General features: G+C 42.7%; 1 protein-coding gene across 1 annotated transcript in view; it reads left to right on the top strand.

The window, feature by feature from the left end:
* LOC104625388 (chromosome unknown open reading frame, human C10orf90) overlaps positions 1–18,379 on the top strand; it is a 68,896-nt gene extending 50,517 nt beyond the window's left edge. The window contains exons 4-9 of the mRNA XM_010293000.1: positions 1,256–1,546; positions 3,688–3,881; positions 4,815–5,013; positions 15,961–16,024; positions 17,258–17,357; positions 17,476–18,379. Coding sequence (XP_010291302.1) covers positions 1,256–1,546; positions 3,688–3,881; positions 4,815–5,013; positions 15,961–16,024; positions 17,258–17,357; positions 17,476–17,514 — 887 coding nt within the window. The 3' untranslated portion in view covers positions 17,515–18,379. The remainder of the gene's footprint in view (positions 1–1,255; positions 1,547–3,687; positions 3,882–4,814; positions 5,014–15,960; positions 16,025–17,257; positions 17,358–17,475) is intronic.
* Positions 18,380–19,776: the final 1,397 nt, after the last annotated feature.

The raw sequence follows: 19,776 nt of genomic DNA, 5'->3' as shown, positions 1-19,776 counted from the left end.
GTCATGAAACACCAGTCATTTATTAAATGTCTTATATCCACAATATAGAATGGGACGATCCCTGCCTGGTTTGTTTAGGTCTGAAACCAGTTGGGTTTTTTCCCTTGTACCTCCAAAATCTCTCAGTTGCTTTCCTTCAAAGTTTTTTAACAGCTATTGATCATTTCCATCTACATAAATCTTTAGGTCTCAGGTCAGCCTGTGACTAGGACTGCCAACAGGCAATTTATGCACACGATTAAAAAGGAAGAGCAGAGTCATGCTGTGTGCGTGGCCGTGTGGGTGCCTGACTACCAGGGACCACTGCCGAGTGGTTCACAGGCACATAAAATAATTCCCATCTGCTTCTTCCTTCTCCCTGCCTTGCTGATCCTGATGCCCTGTCCCTGCTGTCCCTACTTATTTGGATTTCATTTTCTGATTTTTTTTTTTTTTACTGTTGTACCTCTTCTCCCTTCAGATCTCTGCGTAAAATGCACCTAGGAAAATGGACACTTCTGTGTGCTTATTGCCCACAGTCTCAGTTTTCTAGGGTTTTGCTGGCAGTGCTGGTGGTCAGCTTGCATCGTCTTTCAAGGTTTGTATAGCATAGAGCTTACCCGACTAGCGCCGTCGCCTTTGACATGGCAGGGTCCTGCAGCTGTAGCTGCTGTGCAACATCCTCCTCGTTAAAACAACTTCAGGGGAAAGCGTATCTTGTACAAATTGGACATTTTGCTGCTGGTTCCAGCTGCGGCTTTGTACAGAGGTAGAACAGGGCACCAGAAATGATGGAGACGGGTGATGCTTCTGAGGCAGCCACTCCGTTACAGAGAGGTTAAAACCCTGACCCTGAAACCACTTGGACCTCATTTTCGTCACAGCCACCACTGGATCCGTAACTGTAATTTTGACCAAGTTTAGCCAATCTAAAATGTTCCTCTCAAGTAAATAAAAGACAAGACAAAGACACATAACATACCTTTTTGTCAGAGCTATCTTGACTTCTTCCATGCTGCCCATCAGAGTGTATATATATTGTGTAGAATGGCAGTTTATTTTTATGAAGAGTATCCTCTGTGATAATTTCTATCAGTAATGTTTTGTTGCAGTAGAGCTGCATGGCAGTCATGATAAAATTTGTATCTGTTACAACTTTTAAAAGATATGACTAAAAGCAGTTTTGCAGGAAATAAAACTTATGAGGACTAGAAGGCTGAGAAGAAAAATGTTCCCATGCTATAGAATTTGGGGTTGTTTTTTCTGTTTTTCACAGGAACACAAATGCTGTCAGGAAGCAAGCAGGAGCAATGCACCCCGGGCAGGAGCAGCACAGTGGCCTCTGGCTCTCTTCCAGAGACAGCATCCAGAAAGTCAACTGCTGCTGCTACTGATGGCTCCTTGAAAAAGAGAGATCCCTCCAAAGGCACCTCCAAGCCCAAAGAGATCCAAGCACAGGGCATCCCGAAGCCAAAAATGTCTGTCTCCAATAGTATGTGCAATATAAAAGCTTCATCAAGAATCCTCTCGGAAGAAAATGTTCACAGGCAAAATCAGCTCCTAAAAAGTAAGGTACAAATCCTACTGTGGTTGTTAGGAATATGGTTTCAATAATAAGATGAGATCAGTCTTAAAGAAAAAAGTGAAATAATGGAAAGTCAGTTCATTTTTGTCCAGCTTTAAGTGCTGAATATGAGTCATCTGGTGAGAGATCAATCAACTAATCTGACTGTATACATTGCTATGGTTAATAGAAAACAAGATTAACATGAGAAAGATAGGCTTACTTTGTAAGTAGGTTCAAGGAAATCTTGAAAAAACATTAAAATCGCAGGGTCAAGCAGTCCCAGTCCAACCAAGAAACTCCAGAAGTCAGGTTATTTTTACAACCTTGTTCCAATACCTTTCTTTCACTTCTGCAATCTTTTTTTGTGACGCAACAGCCTGAACTATGCGGTGCGCAGGCATAGCATGAAATACCTCCTTTGGAGAGATTATCATGAAGAAAAAAAAAAAGAAAAGGTTTAACAATTGATTATCAACACAGTTTCAGCACGTAAAAGACAATTTCTTCTAGTTCAGCACCGGTTGGAATGTGTTACTTCCAACATTTATTCACATAGCTAAAATGGAGATGACACAAGCAGCTGTATTCATGCATAAGGTACTTTTGCAGAAGACAACTGATATATACGGTAGATTAATTTAGCTAGTATAGTAAAATAAAAATAGATTAGTTTATTTATAGTAAAATAAAAAATTATTATAGTAAAATAAAGATTAGATTTAGTTTATTTATAGTAAAATAAACTAAAAATAGATTTGTGAGAAATTTCCTCCAAGAACACCTTAAAAATGCTATAATGGTCATACAGCCTTTTTTCTTACAGCATTTTTTCTTGCAGATTTTTTGTAGGCAGGTAGACAAAAGTTTTTTGTTACTGACTATAAAGCTACTGAACGTAACACCCATTTAGACGAGAGAAGCCTACATTCTGCTTTCAGTGCCTGAAGTTAAATCATGCCATTTCACTAACTGCAAGTGACTTAGTGTTACAGCAGTGAAGCATCCACTGAGATCTAGCAAAGATAAAGTTAATCATCACCTCTGTAAACCTGGCTTATCGAGGAGTTTAATTTCATGTTCACAGGTTTCAAGATTTTTTCCAAAATGTTAATAAGAACAGTATTAGGGAGGAAATACAGTTCAGGCTTTTATAAGGCAAATGTACCCAACACAGATCATTTTAATTTTTTTAAAGTACAATATAATATGTACAATATGTCACAAAGAGGAAAATATTTTAAGTTTGTTGTAACCAAAAATTGAAATAAAACAGTAATGGGCTTTATTCCCAGATATTTAGTTCTAGAAATCAAATCATTTGGCAAGGAAGAACTACTTCAATGTGACTTTTCAAAATATGGAGCTCTTCTGACGTTCCTTTGTTATTTTGGATTAATTCTGTCCTCTAAATGAGAATCTTGTCAACTCTGATTTTTGAGCACATAGCCTCTTTTGGTCCTAATTCGTGCAGGGAGTATCAGTCATAGAGCATTAAAGCATAATTACAAGTGTAGAAAATAATCTTTTTGTTCTCGATGGAGGACTTTGTGAATTGACGGCTTTCATGATAACATGCTATAATATATATTAACCTTTTATCGTTTGTGTGGGGTTTTTTTGTGGAGTCATTCCACTGGCTAATGAATATACAGAAATGATAGAAAGCAAACCATGTTACCAGCAAAGAAAAAAACAAGAGTAGTGTTTATGAAAGCCTCAGTATGGTCAAAGAGAAATGATACGCGATGAAGGTCCATAACAATAAGTTATTTCCTACAATACGTGCAGTAAATTGAAATGAACTCAAACTGCCAGTCGCCACGTGATGGCCTTTGCTTTCCGTGATGGAACCGTTACCGAAGCGTCTTGCTTTTGGGAAGCGAATACCAGCAGACAGAGCTAAGCATCCAAGCGGTTTAATTATGCTTCGATGTGGTGTCTGGCTTAATGTGAGAGATACTCTGGGTGTCACGGGGCAGTGAGTAGCACCTATGATTAGATTTGATCTATTCTGCTTAATGAGGCCTATTAATAGTACCTCGGCATTCTTATTTCAGAAATTGCCCTCTATGTCTAATGAGGTGGAGAACCCAATAAAAAATTAACCATGCACTCTTAACGAACTTTTAAATCTCTCGAAGGTGATTATGAATTCTGCGGTCCAAGTGACAAAATAAAGGAGCGCAAGGAGGAGGACGGGCGGGAGCGAGCCAGCAGGGTAACGCTACCCACAGCTCGCTCGCCAGATGCCACGCGTGAGAAAAACGACGTGCCCACCTGGCCAGAAACCGGCTCCCAGCCTGAGCAAACTCCTCCAGCCCCGCAGACGCTGCGGGTAAAATATCCATGTGTTGTTACTGTTGTTGCTAATACGGGGATTGATATTTTAATTATTATTTTTCTTTTTTTTCCCTTTTTTTTTTTTTTTCCGTGGGTGGTGTTTGCTTCCTGGGAAGCAGCTGAGGGCAGAAGCTTGCATTTCCTTGATTTTTCTCCTTCCCAGTGAAGTTTTGGTAGCTTGCATAAGCTTTGCTTGGCTGTCTGGCTGTAAAAGCTCCCCATTCTAAGCCCCACTTGCCATTCCTATAGAGGAACATGGTAAAAGTTTGGAGAGTTACAAATTTCCCAAAGACACTTTTGAAATTGCACCTCGAAACTGCGTATTTCCCAGATGTGCATGATGACATCCAGTACAACGAGCAGCAGCCGTGGGTACGGACATGACCCCAGGTTGATAACAAGCCCCAGACGTGCTTTCCTGCCTTCTCCTCCGGCGCATGTTGCGGACCAACCTCTGCTCCCGTCTTCTGTCCTAAGACATTCCTAAATGTTGAAGCAGCCTTTGACTGGAAAGCATCTTCTTTCTGGATCACCCATAAATAGATCTGCGTGACAATCTAAATAAACAGGAAAGTTTGTGAACTGTCAGTGACGAGCTGCTTCGGCGACGGGGTGAGACAAGGAAACAGGCAAAGCATCAAGAACTTGAATTTGGCTAACTTATAAAAATATGTAATTCAAAACCTTTTGGATATGCTTTCCGAAAGTTGGGGGTTTTTCAGAAATTCTCCTTTGTCTTATCTGGGCATTCCATACCAAGGCAGCGTTCTAACAGTCAAAGGAAGTAAAGACAGATAGGAAGGCAGCTTGCTAACTTTTGTACGAGCAAGCAATCATTTTCATTGACAATCTCTTAGTTACAGGCACATCGCCTTTTTTTCTTCCTTTGAATTCTTTCAAAACGACGCGGTTTTTCTGTTTCGTTTAGGAAGCGCTAGAAATCCACAGGCCTCAGTTCATCTCCCGTTCGCAAGAACGGCTGAAGAAGCTTGAACATATGGTCCAGCTGAGGAAAGCCCAGCAGAGCGACGCTCCCGCGAGCAACCGAGGAGCGGCTGGCCGCAAGCTTTCCTCAACATCCACTTCAAGCAAAAAGAAGCAGTACACCATTCCTCACCCACTCAGTGGTAAGTTAAATTGGCCTGGAGCCGTCTTTGAAATCTTGCCACGTCTATAGTATTTCCATATGAACTTTGTGAAAAAAGATGAGACCCGCTGCTCCTGTTTCACCCCGCCGGCGCTCCGGCGTCCGTCCTAACGCTCAAAGCAGAAAGTCTCCGAAGCGCAGAGGTGGGTTAGTGGGGATGAGGTGTTTTCCGATGTCTGTGGCAGCAGGAGGAGACTTCCTTGGGGACCTTTTGTCATTTTCGCATGCGGTTGTGTTCTTCAGCATAGTGCAAGTTGCTGCTAGTTGTAGAGGTGATACTAATAAGTGGCATTTCATACCTCCCACAGCTCACAGAAAGACCAGTTTGGGGAGCGAAGTGACAGGTAGGGAGACAGGCGGGATTTGGGAGTAGGAGTCCCAGCCCGGTCTTCTCAGCAGCTTCAGGTGTGGACTTGCCACTTGGCTCACGAAGCCCGCAGCAGTGGGCTAGCTGTCAAAGAACACTTGTCTGCCCAGCAGCTGTATGCGATGCTGCTAAACCAATGCATCTAAACTCTGTCATTTCCTAACTCGAGTTGATTAGGCTGGTTTATTACCCTGGTGGTAAACAGACTCAGTATCCAGAGAGTAAAGTGGTTCTTTCTGAGAAGCTCCATCACAGCTCCCTCCCAATAGCACCTCTGTAAATAGTATCTAGGTGCAAGATGTTAAACAAATTCTTTTTCTTTTTCTTTCTTTTTTTCTTTAATTGCCATCTGGCTGTTACTTAATTCAGTTGACTAAAGAAAAAGATTAATTTGATTGACTGGCATTCCTCTTTACATTTTGGTTTTAAATCTGTGGCTCTTTGAAGACACATTATTCTACTGAAAAGTAAATCAATTGAAAACATTAAACAACTAGATGGGTCACCCAGAGGAAGCGGGGAAGAAAATCTTTGATGTCCACAGCACTTGGAAACACATATATGTTTTTTGCTTCCTGGGGAATGAGATTGGGTGCAGGAAATCTGGGCACAGTCCCCATCTCGGGGCTCTTGGCATGCTTTGCATCCGAGAGTACCAATTGCTCTTGCTACATCGGTGCTGTTCGTTGTGCTGTGACAGCGTCACATTACATATATATATACATAAAAATTATATTTTAAAGACTCAATAAAATTAATCCACTTCAATTATCCATGTTAATTTACTTGGGTTCAGATCCCTCAGGGCCGTGCTGCCCTGTGGTGTTGGGGGCTCTGCACCAGCACCAGCAAGCCCTCCCAGCAGGCAGTTTGTCATATATCTTAGAAGAAGTGGCAAATATCTCCCCCTTTGGTAAAGTCCCCCAAACCACTCTGCAAATACTTTACAAAAAAAAAAAAAAAAAAGAAAAAAAGAAAAGAAAGGTTAAATCTATTTCTCCTTAAATCATAATTAAAGATTATTTTTACGCTTATTTAAAGAGTAATAAAAGCATAATATTGAAATATATTCATTAATTATTCAAGTAAATTACTATTTCCCTCTTTTAGCGGTTGGTCATTAAAGATAAATTTGTCTAAAGAGAATCTTTATTTTCTGTAACTCATCTGCCTTCACGTAGCCACATGTAATTTTTCTTTGTGAGACCTTGATGTTTTTATAATAACAGAAGCGTGACATGTCTGCTGTTTAAGCATAACTGTAATTAATACTGGAAATCCTATGCTCCTGATAAAGCACAACTGTGTAGGCTGCAGTTCAGAGGACTGTGTAGGAGTGTACTGAGCATATTTAATTCGCTCTGAGTCCTGATAATTGGTATTTTAAGACTTCTTCTGGTGGATGCTATTGTGCAGGAGGATTACTATCACTAACGAGTCCCAGAGTGGGGGAACTTTGTCTCCTACAGATGCTCCCAAACTTTTCTAGTTACCAGCCCTGCGGAGGAGACAAGGGCTTCCCCCTCGTGCTCACCAAGGGCCCCGGCTGCCAGTGTCCTTCTGATGGCTCTGCTGGTGACACTGGGGTCACAGCCTTCTCCTTCCCTTCTGCCTGCCCCCGAAGCTGGAAGGAAGAGACGTTATCATTTGTTGCCGTCGTTATTCTGTATTCTCTGGAAAAGCCATTTCAGCATCTAAAATGTGCTTTTAAGGCAAGGAAGGACTTTATCTCATGTTCCAGGAAATAAAAGTAAAATGAAATGAAAATGCAGCTGTAGTCCAGGTAGGGGATGCAAGCACAGTTTCATTTACTGAGATGGAAGTGGACTTCAAAGTCCCGGTGACCTGAGGATGCCATCTCACATCATACCTGGCGCAAGGGAGGCTGCGGGCACAAGCAGCGGCGTCACCGCCTGCCCTGTCGCCGCGCGTGGGCCACCCGTGCCCCGTATGTCAGCTGGATCTAGAAGAGGCTGCTTGTTAATTTATTATTATTTTTTTTTTTAATCAGGATTCCCTCTTTGGGATTTATCAGGTCAAACGACTGACCTCGCTCGTCAAACGGTGCTGTGGTCGGATGAGCTGGCGCGGGGGAGGCGCGGGGGGGTGGGCGGTGGTGAGGGAGGAGAGCAGCACCGCCTTCCCTGGCACCAGCCTCGCGCTTCTGCGGGTGCCGCGAGACCATGCCCTTCCCAAAAAGAGCTCCCAGGCTGCTCGTGTACCGCACGCGTGCACCGATGACACCAAAAGCCGCCTGCCAGCCAACGCTGGCTGAGCAAAGGAGCCGTGGCAGGGTTCATCCCTGGCTATTCCAGAGCCAGCTTTGCAAGGGGCAGAGAGCCTGGGATTTATGCAGGGCACAAAGCGCCCAGAAAAGGAAAAATATCCTAAGGTGTGTCTGTAGGTCCAAACCGAGAAAGTCCTGAATGCCACCCGCATCTCTGGCTGTATCTGGTTGTGAGTTGCTTGTGGTCCAGGAGCAGCTGACTGTGCCACCAAAGCTGGAGACAGGGGCTGGTGGCTGAGGCTCAGTCTTGTGTTATCACAAGCATCGCTTTCCAGAGTACGGTCCAGCTGCCCGGCGTGCACTGGGCAGCAGCAGAGCGCACAGACCTGCCCTACGTCACCGTGTACATCCCTGGGGTCATCTGGAAGCCTCTGCCTGTTGCAGTCACTTGTAAAGGCCAAAACTGGTGTGAGACCTCGGTTAAAGTCAAGGGAACTGGGCACCGAACACTTCCGTTCACACAGAGCAGTTGCTTTGCCACGTAACCGTAGCCTTTGGTATTTTATTCGGTACTAGCACTAATGGTTCTCCTCTTCTCCCTGCTGGTCTTAAAAGACCCTCTGCCAAATGCAGCCCGCCTGCAGGTTTCTCGGTCTCAGGAAGCCGACTGCTCTTTCACAGCAACACACACTGAAACAGCATTTGAAATGAAGAACTCAAGAAAGTAAAATGATGACCTGGAAATTTGCTTAAGTATACAGCGTCGTATTGATAGCAGCTCTAGGCTTCAGGGTGTGACCTTGTGGTTGCTTTTTTCAGTCTGTTAGTTTCCTCTTTTATCACAGAATCACAGAATCATTAAGGTTGGGAAAGACCTTTAGGATCATCAAGTCCAACCACCAACCCAACACCCCCATGACCACTAAACCATGTCCTGAAGTGCCACGTCCACATGTTTTTTTGAACGCCTCCAGTGATGGTGACTCCACCACCTCCCTGGGCAGCCTGTTCCAGTGCTTGACCACTCTCTCCATAAAGACATTTTTCCTAATATCTGACCTAAACCTCCCCTGGCACAACTTGAGGATGTTTCCTCTTGTCTTATCGCTTGTTACTTGGGAGAAGAGACCAACCCCCACCTCACCACAACCCCCTCTCAGGTAGTTGTAGAGAGCGATGAGGGCTCCCCTCAGCCTCCTCTTCTCCAGACTGAACACCCCCAGTTCCCTCAGCCGCTCCTCATCAGACTTGTGCTCCAGACCCCTCCCCAGCTCCGTTGCCCTTCTCTGGACACGCTCCAGCACCTCAACATCCTTCTTGGAGTGAGGGGCCCAACACTGAACACAGGATTTGAGGTGCGGCCTCAAATGTTTTTTTCTATTCCCCGATGCCTTCGGGATTTGTGCAGATAGAGGTCTTTATGGCTCGGAGGTTCACAGGGCTCCTTGACAGCATACCCTCATACATTTTCCAACGGTCTTTTTGTAAGAGCAGGTTGGCTGATGAGTTTAATTTTCACAGTGACCCCAAGGACGGATTAAAAGTGCATCTGTGACTGGGTGGGAGTAGAGTTTCTCTGTGCAACCCCGAGGTGCTCGCAGAGCAGGTCACTGCAGACAGACTTGCTGCAAGCACTGGCAATAACAAGAGTTATCTGATTAGTTTTCCGACACCAGAGGACATTCCCTGGCCCAGATCCCCACGTCCACATCCGTGCCTGCACGGGAAGGTGACACAGGAGGGGGAGAGGTGTTTCCCTCTGAGCTTGACAAGTTTGCTGCAATTATATCTCTCATATAAGCTTGTTCTCTCTGGACTTGCAGCTTTTCTTTCAATAAAATAATTTTCAGCCAGAAGAAAGAGCAATGACCTTCAGAGATTTTTCTCCACCTGAGATTATTCTATCAGACTAAAGCATCTTTATTGCCAAAATGAAATTATTAGCTAGCACAGTTTTCCAGGGTTTTGACAGTGTTGTTACAACTTGAGTTTCTTGTAGGAGAAAGAAATAATTGGCAATCAACATCGTTTCCGTATAAATACCGACATCTGTGCAGTTTCCATTTACCTTTTCATCCTCCAAAAATTCAAGTTGTTTACCATTTTTAATTGTAATTCATGAGCAGGATTTTACAAAATGCTGAAAGTAATCTTAGAAAAATGAAAATGTTTATCCTGCAGAAGATTTTATCATCACAAGAGCACTTTGAAGGCAGAGAACCTGCAACTCTCACGCTCGCCTTTGTGCTGTGTAATGTGTACTGCTAAATTTCGAGAGTGCTAATTAGTCCAAGATAGACTACTCTGCTGTTGACTATGTCGAACAAATTAGAGATCCCACTGTGACGAACTGAATAGAGACAATGTTCAAATAACCGGATTTAAATCTCGAAAACCGTAATGTAATTACTTCAGTGACAGGACTACCAGCTGTTTATAGGCCTTTAAATCTGCATAATGAACAGCCTTGTGATCTTAGTGTACACAAGCACTTTCAGAGGTTTAAAAAAAATTTCTCAGGCACATATGGTTTTTCATACCTTCCATTTCCTTTCCTTCGGGAGGGTGGAGGTTCACTGGAAACGGCAATACAAGTTGAACGTTACCATTCAACCCCTACCGTGGTGCCCGCTGTCTTTGTATCCAAATCCTCTATCTTTAGTAATATTCTGGAAACAGGTTTATACCTCCTCAGTCATGCTTCTAAACCTTTCCAAAACGCTTTGTTGTAACTGCAAAAGCCTGGAGGGGGAGGATTGCTGTTTGTTTGTTTGTGTTTTCAAGGGGTTGGTTTCTTGAGCAGCTCTGCGCCAGGCAGGTTTCAGCTGGACTGTAGAGAGAGGAGAAGACGGCAATACGAAAATTTGCAATTAATTGTGCAGCCAGAAAATCCCGCAGCTGCTAACACGCATCCCTGTGGTTGTCAGATGCCATTGGTGGCTGATGAGATTTTTGCAGCCACCAGTCTGTCTCTGCTCATGTGTGACTTCAGTTGTGTCATTTCTCAGGTTTCTTTTCCTCGTTGAAATTCATAGCTGGCAGTAGTGCAACTGATCCTGTTGGCACCTGGCCTCTCGGTTAAGGCTGACAGCACTGAACAAAGACTAAGCTGCAGTCAGGTAATTGAATTAGGAAGAGGAATGACCTATTTTTATGATATTATTATTCATCGTATTGATTAGCGCAGTGCCTGTGAGTCAGCTAAACGCGACAGCACATTGCAGGGCGCCAGCGGCGCGTGATGTGGTCCCTCGGGAACCTGATGCTCAGACTTGCTGTGGTGACAAGGGAGGAGGTGACATAGTGAATGGGGTGACCGGCACATCCCCTCCATGCCCGCGTCTTTGCCAAGGGAGGAGATAACCAGCCTCTGTGCAAGAAAGGTGGCAATAAATTGGAAAATTTTCAAGTATGAAGAGATTTCTGTGTCAATGATGACAATGCTGAAACAATATATGCCTTGTGATGGGTGACTCACAAAGTTCAGTCATTTTGTTGGGGGATAATTTAATTGGAGTCTTGAAGTAGCCAGATAGAAAACTGAATTTTTGATGATGGACTTTTTAATCGAGGAGTAAAAGGTGTGATTTCACATGTTTAGAAACTGAAACTAAAGAAGTCGGGATTAAGAAGCTGGTGCAAATTTTACCAAAGATTAAATTAATCTTTTGATGAATTTACCAAGATCTGTCATACCTCCTTCATTCATTGCTATTTTTTAAAAGAAATTTTATGCTTTTCAAGATTACATGTTCTAATCAAACAAGGATGATTTAGAAAGGCCAGGTGAGATGCTGATTACTTTGTTTTCTGGATGAAATCCATGAATGTTCAAGTATCACGTGGACAGAGGGGACTGAAATCTCCTGCATCACGCCCAAAATTAATTTAGTATGAAAGTTTTTTCATAAACCTGTATACTTTACAGCTTTTTTCAAAATACCAATGACGTTTTCCACTGTTAAGATTAAAATATTAAGGAGGATCAAAAGTCTCAATAGCCAGCGTAGGACAGACCTGAGCAGCTGGAAAGCCCATGATCCACCTTCCTGTGGGTCCTCTTGGGTGAAGGACCACTTTTGAGCTTCAGCATTTCTATGAGATGAGCAGAAAGTCCATCAAACCTTTAATTAACGGGCTTGTTGCATTTTTTATAAATAATACCAAAACCTCATCTGTTGACTGCAGCTGAAGTAGTTCATTGCATGAAGTCATTGACATACAATGTGCAAAAGTTTGGGCGGCGCCCATGGGTGTAGGCACTAGTTTATATTCTCTGGATGAATTCCCAGTGAGGTGCTACGGGCATGCTATGCTGAATGCCACCTTGACATTTATCTTAGAATCAAGGCTAATTTATTTTTTAGGGAGCTATTGATTTCAAAAAGCAATGTTTAAAATATCCTTTCTATCTTAGGACTTCTCTGGGCGAATGGGCTTTTGGTGAATTATTTTTTCAGCTCAGTAAAAAAGCAGTTTAATCAGAGAACCACCGCTATCAGTGCTTTGCTTTTCAGGGACTGGCAACACATCCTTAAAACCACATCTTAGCTGCTAACAAACTTTGAGAATTCACATTCATGTTAAAGGAAAATGTATGCATATTCTGATGGGCAGAGTTTAGCCTCTGATAAATTTTGCCACTCTTTTTCTTTTTTAAGTGTTTCAGTGATTTAGTGGTAAGTAGGAAGTCAGGGGACGTTTCCAACACAATCATTTTATCTGTTCTCTGTCTAAACATTTACTAACTTCCAGAGCAGGAAAGTTACTCATCCTGTCTGAAGTGCAGTTTAGCATTGGGTAAAATATATTACAGTAACGACCCATTTACCTTCATTTGCAACTTGCTGAATTGGCTTCTTTCTCCCGCTCTGGAGATTCAGAGCGCTGTCGCACACAGTGTTGGTGTAAACACCAGAAGCTCAGTAGTTTCACAACGTTTGAATAAAAAGCCAATGAAGTGTTGTGTGCCTATCTGGCTATACTTTTTTTTAACTGCGGTGCGTCACTGGAAATGCTGAATGTCTGCTTTCAAATCCCTTCCATTCTATCCTTCAGAATAGTTTTATCCAAAAGTAATACAAGGTGATGAAATTTGATGAGGAACTTTGATAAGATGCAATTTTCAAGACTATCAACCTGGGGAATTGTCCACCTTATGCTCCACTTTGATCTTCGCTTGGTAGAAAAGAATGTTAATTCAGGTCTTCGTGATGTGTTTGACAGGTTTGGCAGCTCTGGATGTGTGTTGCTCTCCCTCTTTGAAATACGTTTTCTTCTTGGTATTGAATACTAGCAAATATTTAAATGCACGTATGATTTTTATTTTTCTCATTTGTACCAATTTTACTTATTTTTCAGTTAATTTTTGAATTCTAATCCGAAAAAACATCGAGGATTAGTCTTATGCCTGCTTGATGCTTGCACGTGACTTTTTTCCTTATACATAGTGGCCTGAGAGTGAGCCAAGAGATACTACATGAATGGTTACCCCTAACTGTTAACTTTTTGACTCCAAGCTGCTTCACAAAGGGTATTTTTATAACTAAGGTAGAAGTACTTCTTTTCTTGGCAGATTTTCCCCAGCGTCCCTTTTTAATCCTTCCCTTCAGAGCCACCCGCACGGCCACATACATAGTTCCCAGCAGGATCGCGGGCAGGGATGGATCTGATGCCCTTCAAGACTGTTTCTGTGCCATCAGGAGAAGACTATTTTGGGGGAAGAGCCGTACGCTCCAGCACCCGCACAGCGCTCTGCCTCTGCAGTGCTTCCCAGCCGCTGGCACGGAGGACAGCCTGTCTCACAGAAAAAACACAGATTAGCTTGTCACGCTGTTTACAAGACAGGTCGCAGACCTGCAGGTCCCCGGCTGGGTTTTTAATCCCTTGCATGTTCTGGTGGCTAGGCACAGGGGTCTGGAAACGTTAATGTGTCATTAACAGCTTTTATTTAGGGGGAAAAAAAAAAAACAAAACCAGAAAACACCCAAAAAACCCAAACAAACCAAGGGGATCTCTAAAATATTTAGTTTTGTTCCAGAAATCCTACATCTGAGAATCGCTGGATTAAAAGCCGGAAAGTGCGAGCGGATGTCGCTGACAGTGCGTAGGAAATCATACAAACCTGGGGCTCCGTGCTTGCCAGTCGTGCTGTCTGGTCCCATCGCGACTTGAGGGAGGTCTGCCCTGACCTACTATGGAGGGCTGGGAGCAGGCAGTGCAGGCTGCTGCTGGGGTGTTGTCTCCAGTGCCCCGGGATGCTCTCGGGTTAGAGGACGTGCCTTGCGGGAAGGGGGGCATCCCGCAGCCCTGAGCTGTCAGCATGAAGTGTGCAGCCCCGAGCAGAAAGGGACGATGCTGAGGCTGTGCTGAAGTGTGCTGGGATCCATACTGGTCCCAGAAATTCAGTGACCTTGGACCCTAATCCTTTGCCAGCACCATCTGGGTCACAGACAACCTGCTCCCTTGAGTTTCAGGGTTATTTGGACAGCAATAGCATCCAAGTGTTTATTCTTTTTAAGTTAATGAACGTGTAAATGAAGATAAAAACACTAATAAATAAAAGGCAAATGATATTTTCCTAGCAAATTGAGCATGTTGCTTCTGTGTGCTGAAGATTTAATAAGGATGATTAAGTGTAGACAACTGCTGAGTGGAGAAAAGCTAGTCCTTGGGCAGAGGAGGCTTTGCAGCCTCCCCTCCTTTCTCAGTTTGTGTTTTGAAAACTGTACCAGTTCAGAATAGGTACTGCTGCAAAGCTGCCTTTTATTTTTACGTGGATATACAACAGTGATCTCAAAGGAGGTGTAGCGTTTTCCCGAGAGAGACGGCAATCCGAGTGCGGCTTTGCCTCTAGGTGTAGCCCTGTAAGCTGCTCGGGGCTGTTTGGCCGCTAAGACATTTCCCATAAATATCCCCAAAACATTTGGTGTCTTAAACAGCAGGGAAGCAAACCTGGTGGGGAAGGGGTCTTCTCCTGGGCAGTGGTCGCCGGGTCTCCTCAGGGCCAGTTCTGGAACGAGTTATTCTCTGTATTTACTTCTCGGCCTTGATTATTGTATTTTGTCTCTTCGGTGAGGCAGCAGAAAGAGGCCGATGCGGTGCCTGCTGTGACATATATTATGTCTTCTAAACTTCCTTGGAAAATGGAAGGGCTTAAAAGTTTGCACATACATTTATCTTATACGTACGTTCTGCAAAGCTACTGGCAAGTACCTTTGAGGTTCAGGTTGCTGTGACTACACAGGGCATCACACCCCTGGTCCTCAGTGCCCCGGGGAAACCGCCTGGACCTGGCTGGGCGTAGGCAACGCTCCGGTCGTCCTTGTCTTCAGAGACCAGAACGTAAAACCGTTTCTTTCCTACGCCTCAACTGGGAAGCTCAAGTTGCCACTATCCACGTCTCCCGTGTGCCTCAGCGCGGCAGCTCGTGCACCGCAGGGATGGTCCTTCCCCTCCCCTGGATGTGTCCTGCCGTACGGAGGGGGGTCCTGCCCCGTCTCCCCACTTTTTCTTCCGTTGTCCTGGTGTAAATCTAAATAATGTAGCTGTGCAGGCAGCAGTCCTCTCCTCCCTCCTCTCCCTGACAAACATAGTTAGACACGGTCACCTTCATCGAGAATCGGTTCGGATTATGTGTTTACTGGCTTTCCGCCGTGTACAAACACCATTCCTTTCCATTCAGAAACCATTTTTGCAAGGAAGGTGTTAAAATTACCTGTTCCTGAGACTCACCGACCACTAAGATCGGTAATTATTTTCCCATATCCGGGGAAATGCTGATTGGAATTATCATCACAGATATCTTTATATTTGGTCAGGAAAGAGTAATATAATTTTCTTCCTCCTAACGCTCAGCATAATTATTCACAGCCCTGCAAAACAGGTGTTAATTGAATCAGAAATGGCCATACCAGACCAAGTTCCCAACAATCATCTCTGAAGATGCGGCCGGTGCGCGCAGGTGCAATTGCCTGTACATGGGGAAAACAGGACGCTTGATACAGCAGCAACCTTTGCTCATTCGTGGTCTGAATAAAGGTTGCACACAACTGCATGTGACAATGACAAAAGTCATACGCATTTAAAATAAATGAGCTCCCCAGTGAAGCTGGTTGCTATGGGTCTTATCCATCTTCTCCATCCTTCCCCTCCCTTTTCTGTAGGGCAGCTTTGGGAGCTAAGTCAGCTCCGGATGAAGTTGTTACATGCCTTCCCGTTGACCTACGGAGAATTTAATCAGAAATATCAAATCATGACTACATGTAACGTGGCACTTAAAATTTCAGTAAACACGGATTCCTCCAATATTAACTTTATTTTCTCTCTTCTAGACAACCTCTTCAAACCAAAGGAAAGGTTCATTCCGGAGAAGGAGATGCATATGAGATCCAAAAGGTACAAATGGCTTCGCTTTAGAGTTCGCTGCGAATCGCTGCCATCTCACGCCTAAGGCAGCGTATTTACGCGTCATCTTCATACGCTGGAGAGTTGGTCCGTCACGCTGCTTGCCGTGCTTTTGTGCAATGCTCGTGGTTTTCTTCTGCTGTATGAGTTTGGTAGATTTGAGTCAGCCCTGCCCTTTCAGCATCCTTTTTCTAGCAGTTTCAGACAGCCTGGGGTACCCGTGGTGTGAAAACTAAGTCCCTGAGAGGTACCTCATGCTGAACCTTCAAAAATGTAAGCAGTAGGGTCACTTTGGGGTTTTTTTTCCATCCTGATGATGGCACGTAGTGTGAGAATTACAGCAAACAATTAGAAATGTGGTGTCTGACCTTTAACTGCATTCCAGCTCATGCCGTCCTTTACAGCAAGGAAAGCTTCACAGGGCTGCTGTGCAGCATTCACCCCGGGTTTAAGAGTGCTCAAGATATGTCCCATTTCTCTTCTCCAAAATACAATCTCCAGCCAAAACAGGTTGCTTCAAGAACTTGGTATTGCAAAATATTATGAGGAAAAACCAGAATTAAACAGGCTTTGTATGCATGCAAAGCACAGGACTGCTGCGAAGCAAGGTCCAACAATCTTTTCAAACCCTGGGGAATTTTATCATTCATTTCAATGGAAAAAGATCAGACCAGAAGTCACCTTTCTGAGGGTAACTCACATTATTTTTAAAATGGACGGATTATGTTCTCCTTGGTAAAAAGGGTTCCTAATGACAGTGAAAAAATGTTAACAGTCTACAGTCTTATAATGATGGTTTTCTTATATTTTAGAAAAATACTTGAAAATAACTGCTTGGTATTAGTTTTGTGACATAAATACAAAAAAAGTGTACAGGCTAGATTCTGGTTTGAATTATATTGCTATAAATTGAAACCAACTCCACTGAGCTCATTAGAAGCTACTCCAGGATTATGCTGCTGCTTTGAGATAACCTGATCCAGTCTCTTTCTTTATTTTTTCATTCAAAATCCTAATTTTAGTGTTTTCCAACAAGTCAGATTTTATATAAAAACATTACTGTTAATAATTTATAATCCCCGTGCCATAAATCTGATTCAAGTACTTAGAGATGTCCATAAATGACAAGTATTGCATTGAAGGCAAACATTTCCTATAGGAAAACCAAATTATTTGTGAGTCCCAGGGATGATGTCTGAAGTTCACTTTCTAAATTCATTCCAGGATTTATGACAACTTACCTGAAGTAAAAAAGAAACAAGAAGAAAAACAGAAACGGATCATCATCCAGAGCAACAGACTGCGTGTTGAGATCTTTAAAAAGGTAAGGATTTACTGTGAATGCCAAATCGAGTTTGGTAACTCTTCTTTGGTAACCCCAGTTATAGCCGCCTCATGTATTTTAACGGTATCTTAAGGCTGTTTTGCATTTTTTTTCCTAGCAATTACTGGACCAGCTCCTTCAAAGAAACACAGAGTGACAAAGGATTCTCTTGCCCATCGTCCTAATTGGATCTTGAATGTCTTTGACTGCTAGATAAGCCATAAAATTTACTGTTATCTCAATTACCTGGAGGTATTTTTCCTATCTTTGGGTCTTTATAAAAAGAAAGGTCATTTATATTTCAACTGAAATTGTAAGGCGACTTTCAAGTAATCAAAAACAGTCTAAAAGGGAACACAGCTATTTCAGAGCATCACCTTTTGGTCAGTTTACCCAGAGGAAATAATTTTAAGAATTTTTAATACAAATACTGAATTACAGTGTTATTATTTATCTTAATCTTTTAAAAACTCTATGTCTCTGTAGCAATAGAACTGGGTTTATAAGACCTGGAAAACTTATTTCTTGAAGTATTCTATTGATTGATTTCCTGTGAGTTAAATCCTTGAAGTAAAGAAAAATGAATATCATTATTTGTTATGTTTAGAAACAAGCTGAAATAGCATTACCACATAATCATAGAAGCAGCAGTTTCACATTAATACTTAACATACCAACAGGGACCTATATTTTAGCGCTCTGAGGAACTCTATTCCTGTTTATATAGTGAATCTACATAGCAAGCTTACCTGTTAAAGAGTAATATTTAAAAATTTGATTATAACACTGTTTTTCATGTTTTTCACTGTAATATATATTTTACTCCACTTCTGTGACCATTAAGAATATATAGAAATGGCATATTAAGAAGTGGTGCCAAGAAGCATGCTTGCATCAAAACTGCAGAACTAAAACCATCTGTAGTGTTTCCTCCAAAAATATTTAAATCTTTATTTGTACATTTTGGAAGTAAAAACAACCCGCTTACAAACCAATGGAGTTTATTTATGGAATAAAATATGGATATAATATTGATCCAACTGCTATGTTTTTATTTGGTACCGTTAAATATAACACAATTATTGAAACTGCTTGAGAAGTCATGCCTTTGTATGCCACAAATCCTATGGTAAAAAATATTGCCCATAAAAATAATTGCAAGTGTTAACCTCTGCTGCATGAACACTCAATTGAGTATGTTTGAATGAGGCTGGAATTTGGCCTTTGATATTTGTTCTTTATTTTTCTAATCTAGCCAGATATGTAAGGTCAGGTCTTTTGGAAGAGGGATGTTTGTGAGCTGGGCTTTGGCCACTGAGATAGCCTCCAGCTGTGTGACCTGCACTGGACACAAGGAACCTAGTTATATTTTGTGGTCTGACTGTCTCTGTTAGATTACTTTGCCTCTTTGTGTTTCAGCTTCCCGGTTTGTAAAGTAGGATTAATGATGCTAATTTTTGCTCACAGAGAAGATAGAGATTTATTGAACAAATATATTGCATTCCAGATAGATATTTTTAAAAACTCATTGATTAGTTCAATACATTTCAAGAGGACATGTAAGGTAAGGTAATGCTGGTTGTGAGGAAGAAACTGCAAGAGTTCTTCCCCCAAAAAAGTCTTTTTAACCAAGCAAGTAATGCTGTACTGGGAAATGAAGTCAGGGCTGGACCACACATAGCTCCAAGTAGAACTTGTAAAAGGGACCGCAAGAAGGAGCATCCTCCAAGCTTCACAACTCAGCTGCGTGTTAGATCTTCTCTCCTGTGGGTTCATTGATCCCTCTTGCTGCTGTCCAGGAAAAACATGTGGCCTGCCTCAAACAGGAGGGCCTTTCTTTCTCTGGTGGACTTCTAGGTCTCCACCACTGAGTGATAAATTATAGCTGTAAACACACCCACACACATGGTCTCCTAGACTGAATCTGAAGAATTATCTTTCAAGCTTTCTTGCAGTTATAGCTCACTACAACAACTAGAGTTATTTTCTGTAGAAGCCAATGCTAAAATCCCCTTCGATTTCAGTAGGAACCTACCATTTTTCCCCCTTGGTTCCTTAGTCTCTAGTTCCTTGACTTCAGAAATGCAGCTTGGGTTCATCACGTTTGTACCCTTCAGGAGAATTTTTTTCCTGCACACATCCATAGAGAAATACTCTATACATTTAAGCCTGCTTTACTGTATACATTTAAACCTGCTTGTAGTCTTACCCTAGAGTAGCAGCAACATGTTTTGGCATGGAGACAAGGCGTTTGGTATTTGATATCCATGAGGATCTGGATGGATTGCAGAGGAGCACACAGCGAGATACTCACAGCCTGGGTCAGGGAAGTCCCCTGGTACGGGACTGACACCTAGTGCCACCAGGAGAAGAGAGGCCCAAAAGTTTTCCCACTCCTCCTCTGGCAGAGCAGAAGAGC

The sequence above is a fragment of the Phaethon lepturus genome, unplaced genomic scaffold (genome assembly GCF_000687285.1).
Source record: "Phaethon lepturus isolate BGI_N335 unplaced genomic scaffold, ASM68728v1 scaffold8698, whole genome shotgun sequence".
Classification (NCBI taxonomy): Eukaryota; Metazoa; Chordata; class Aves; order Phaethontiformes; family Phaethontidae; genus Phaethon; species Phaethon lepturus.
Note: the sequence above shows the minus strand (reverse complement) of the source record. Positions and strands in the feature narration are given on the sequence as shown.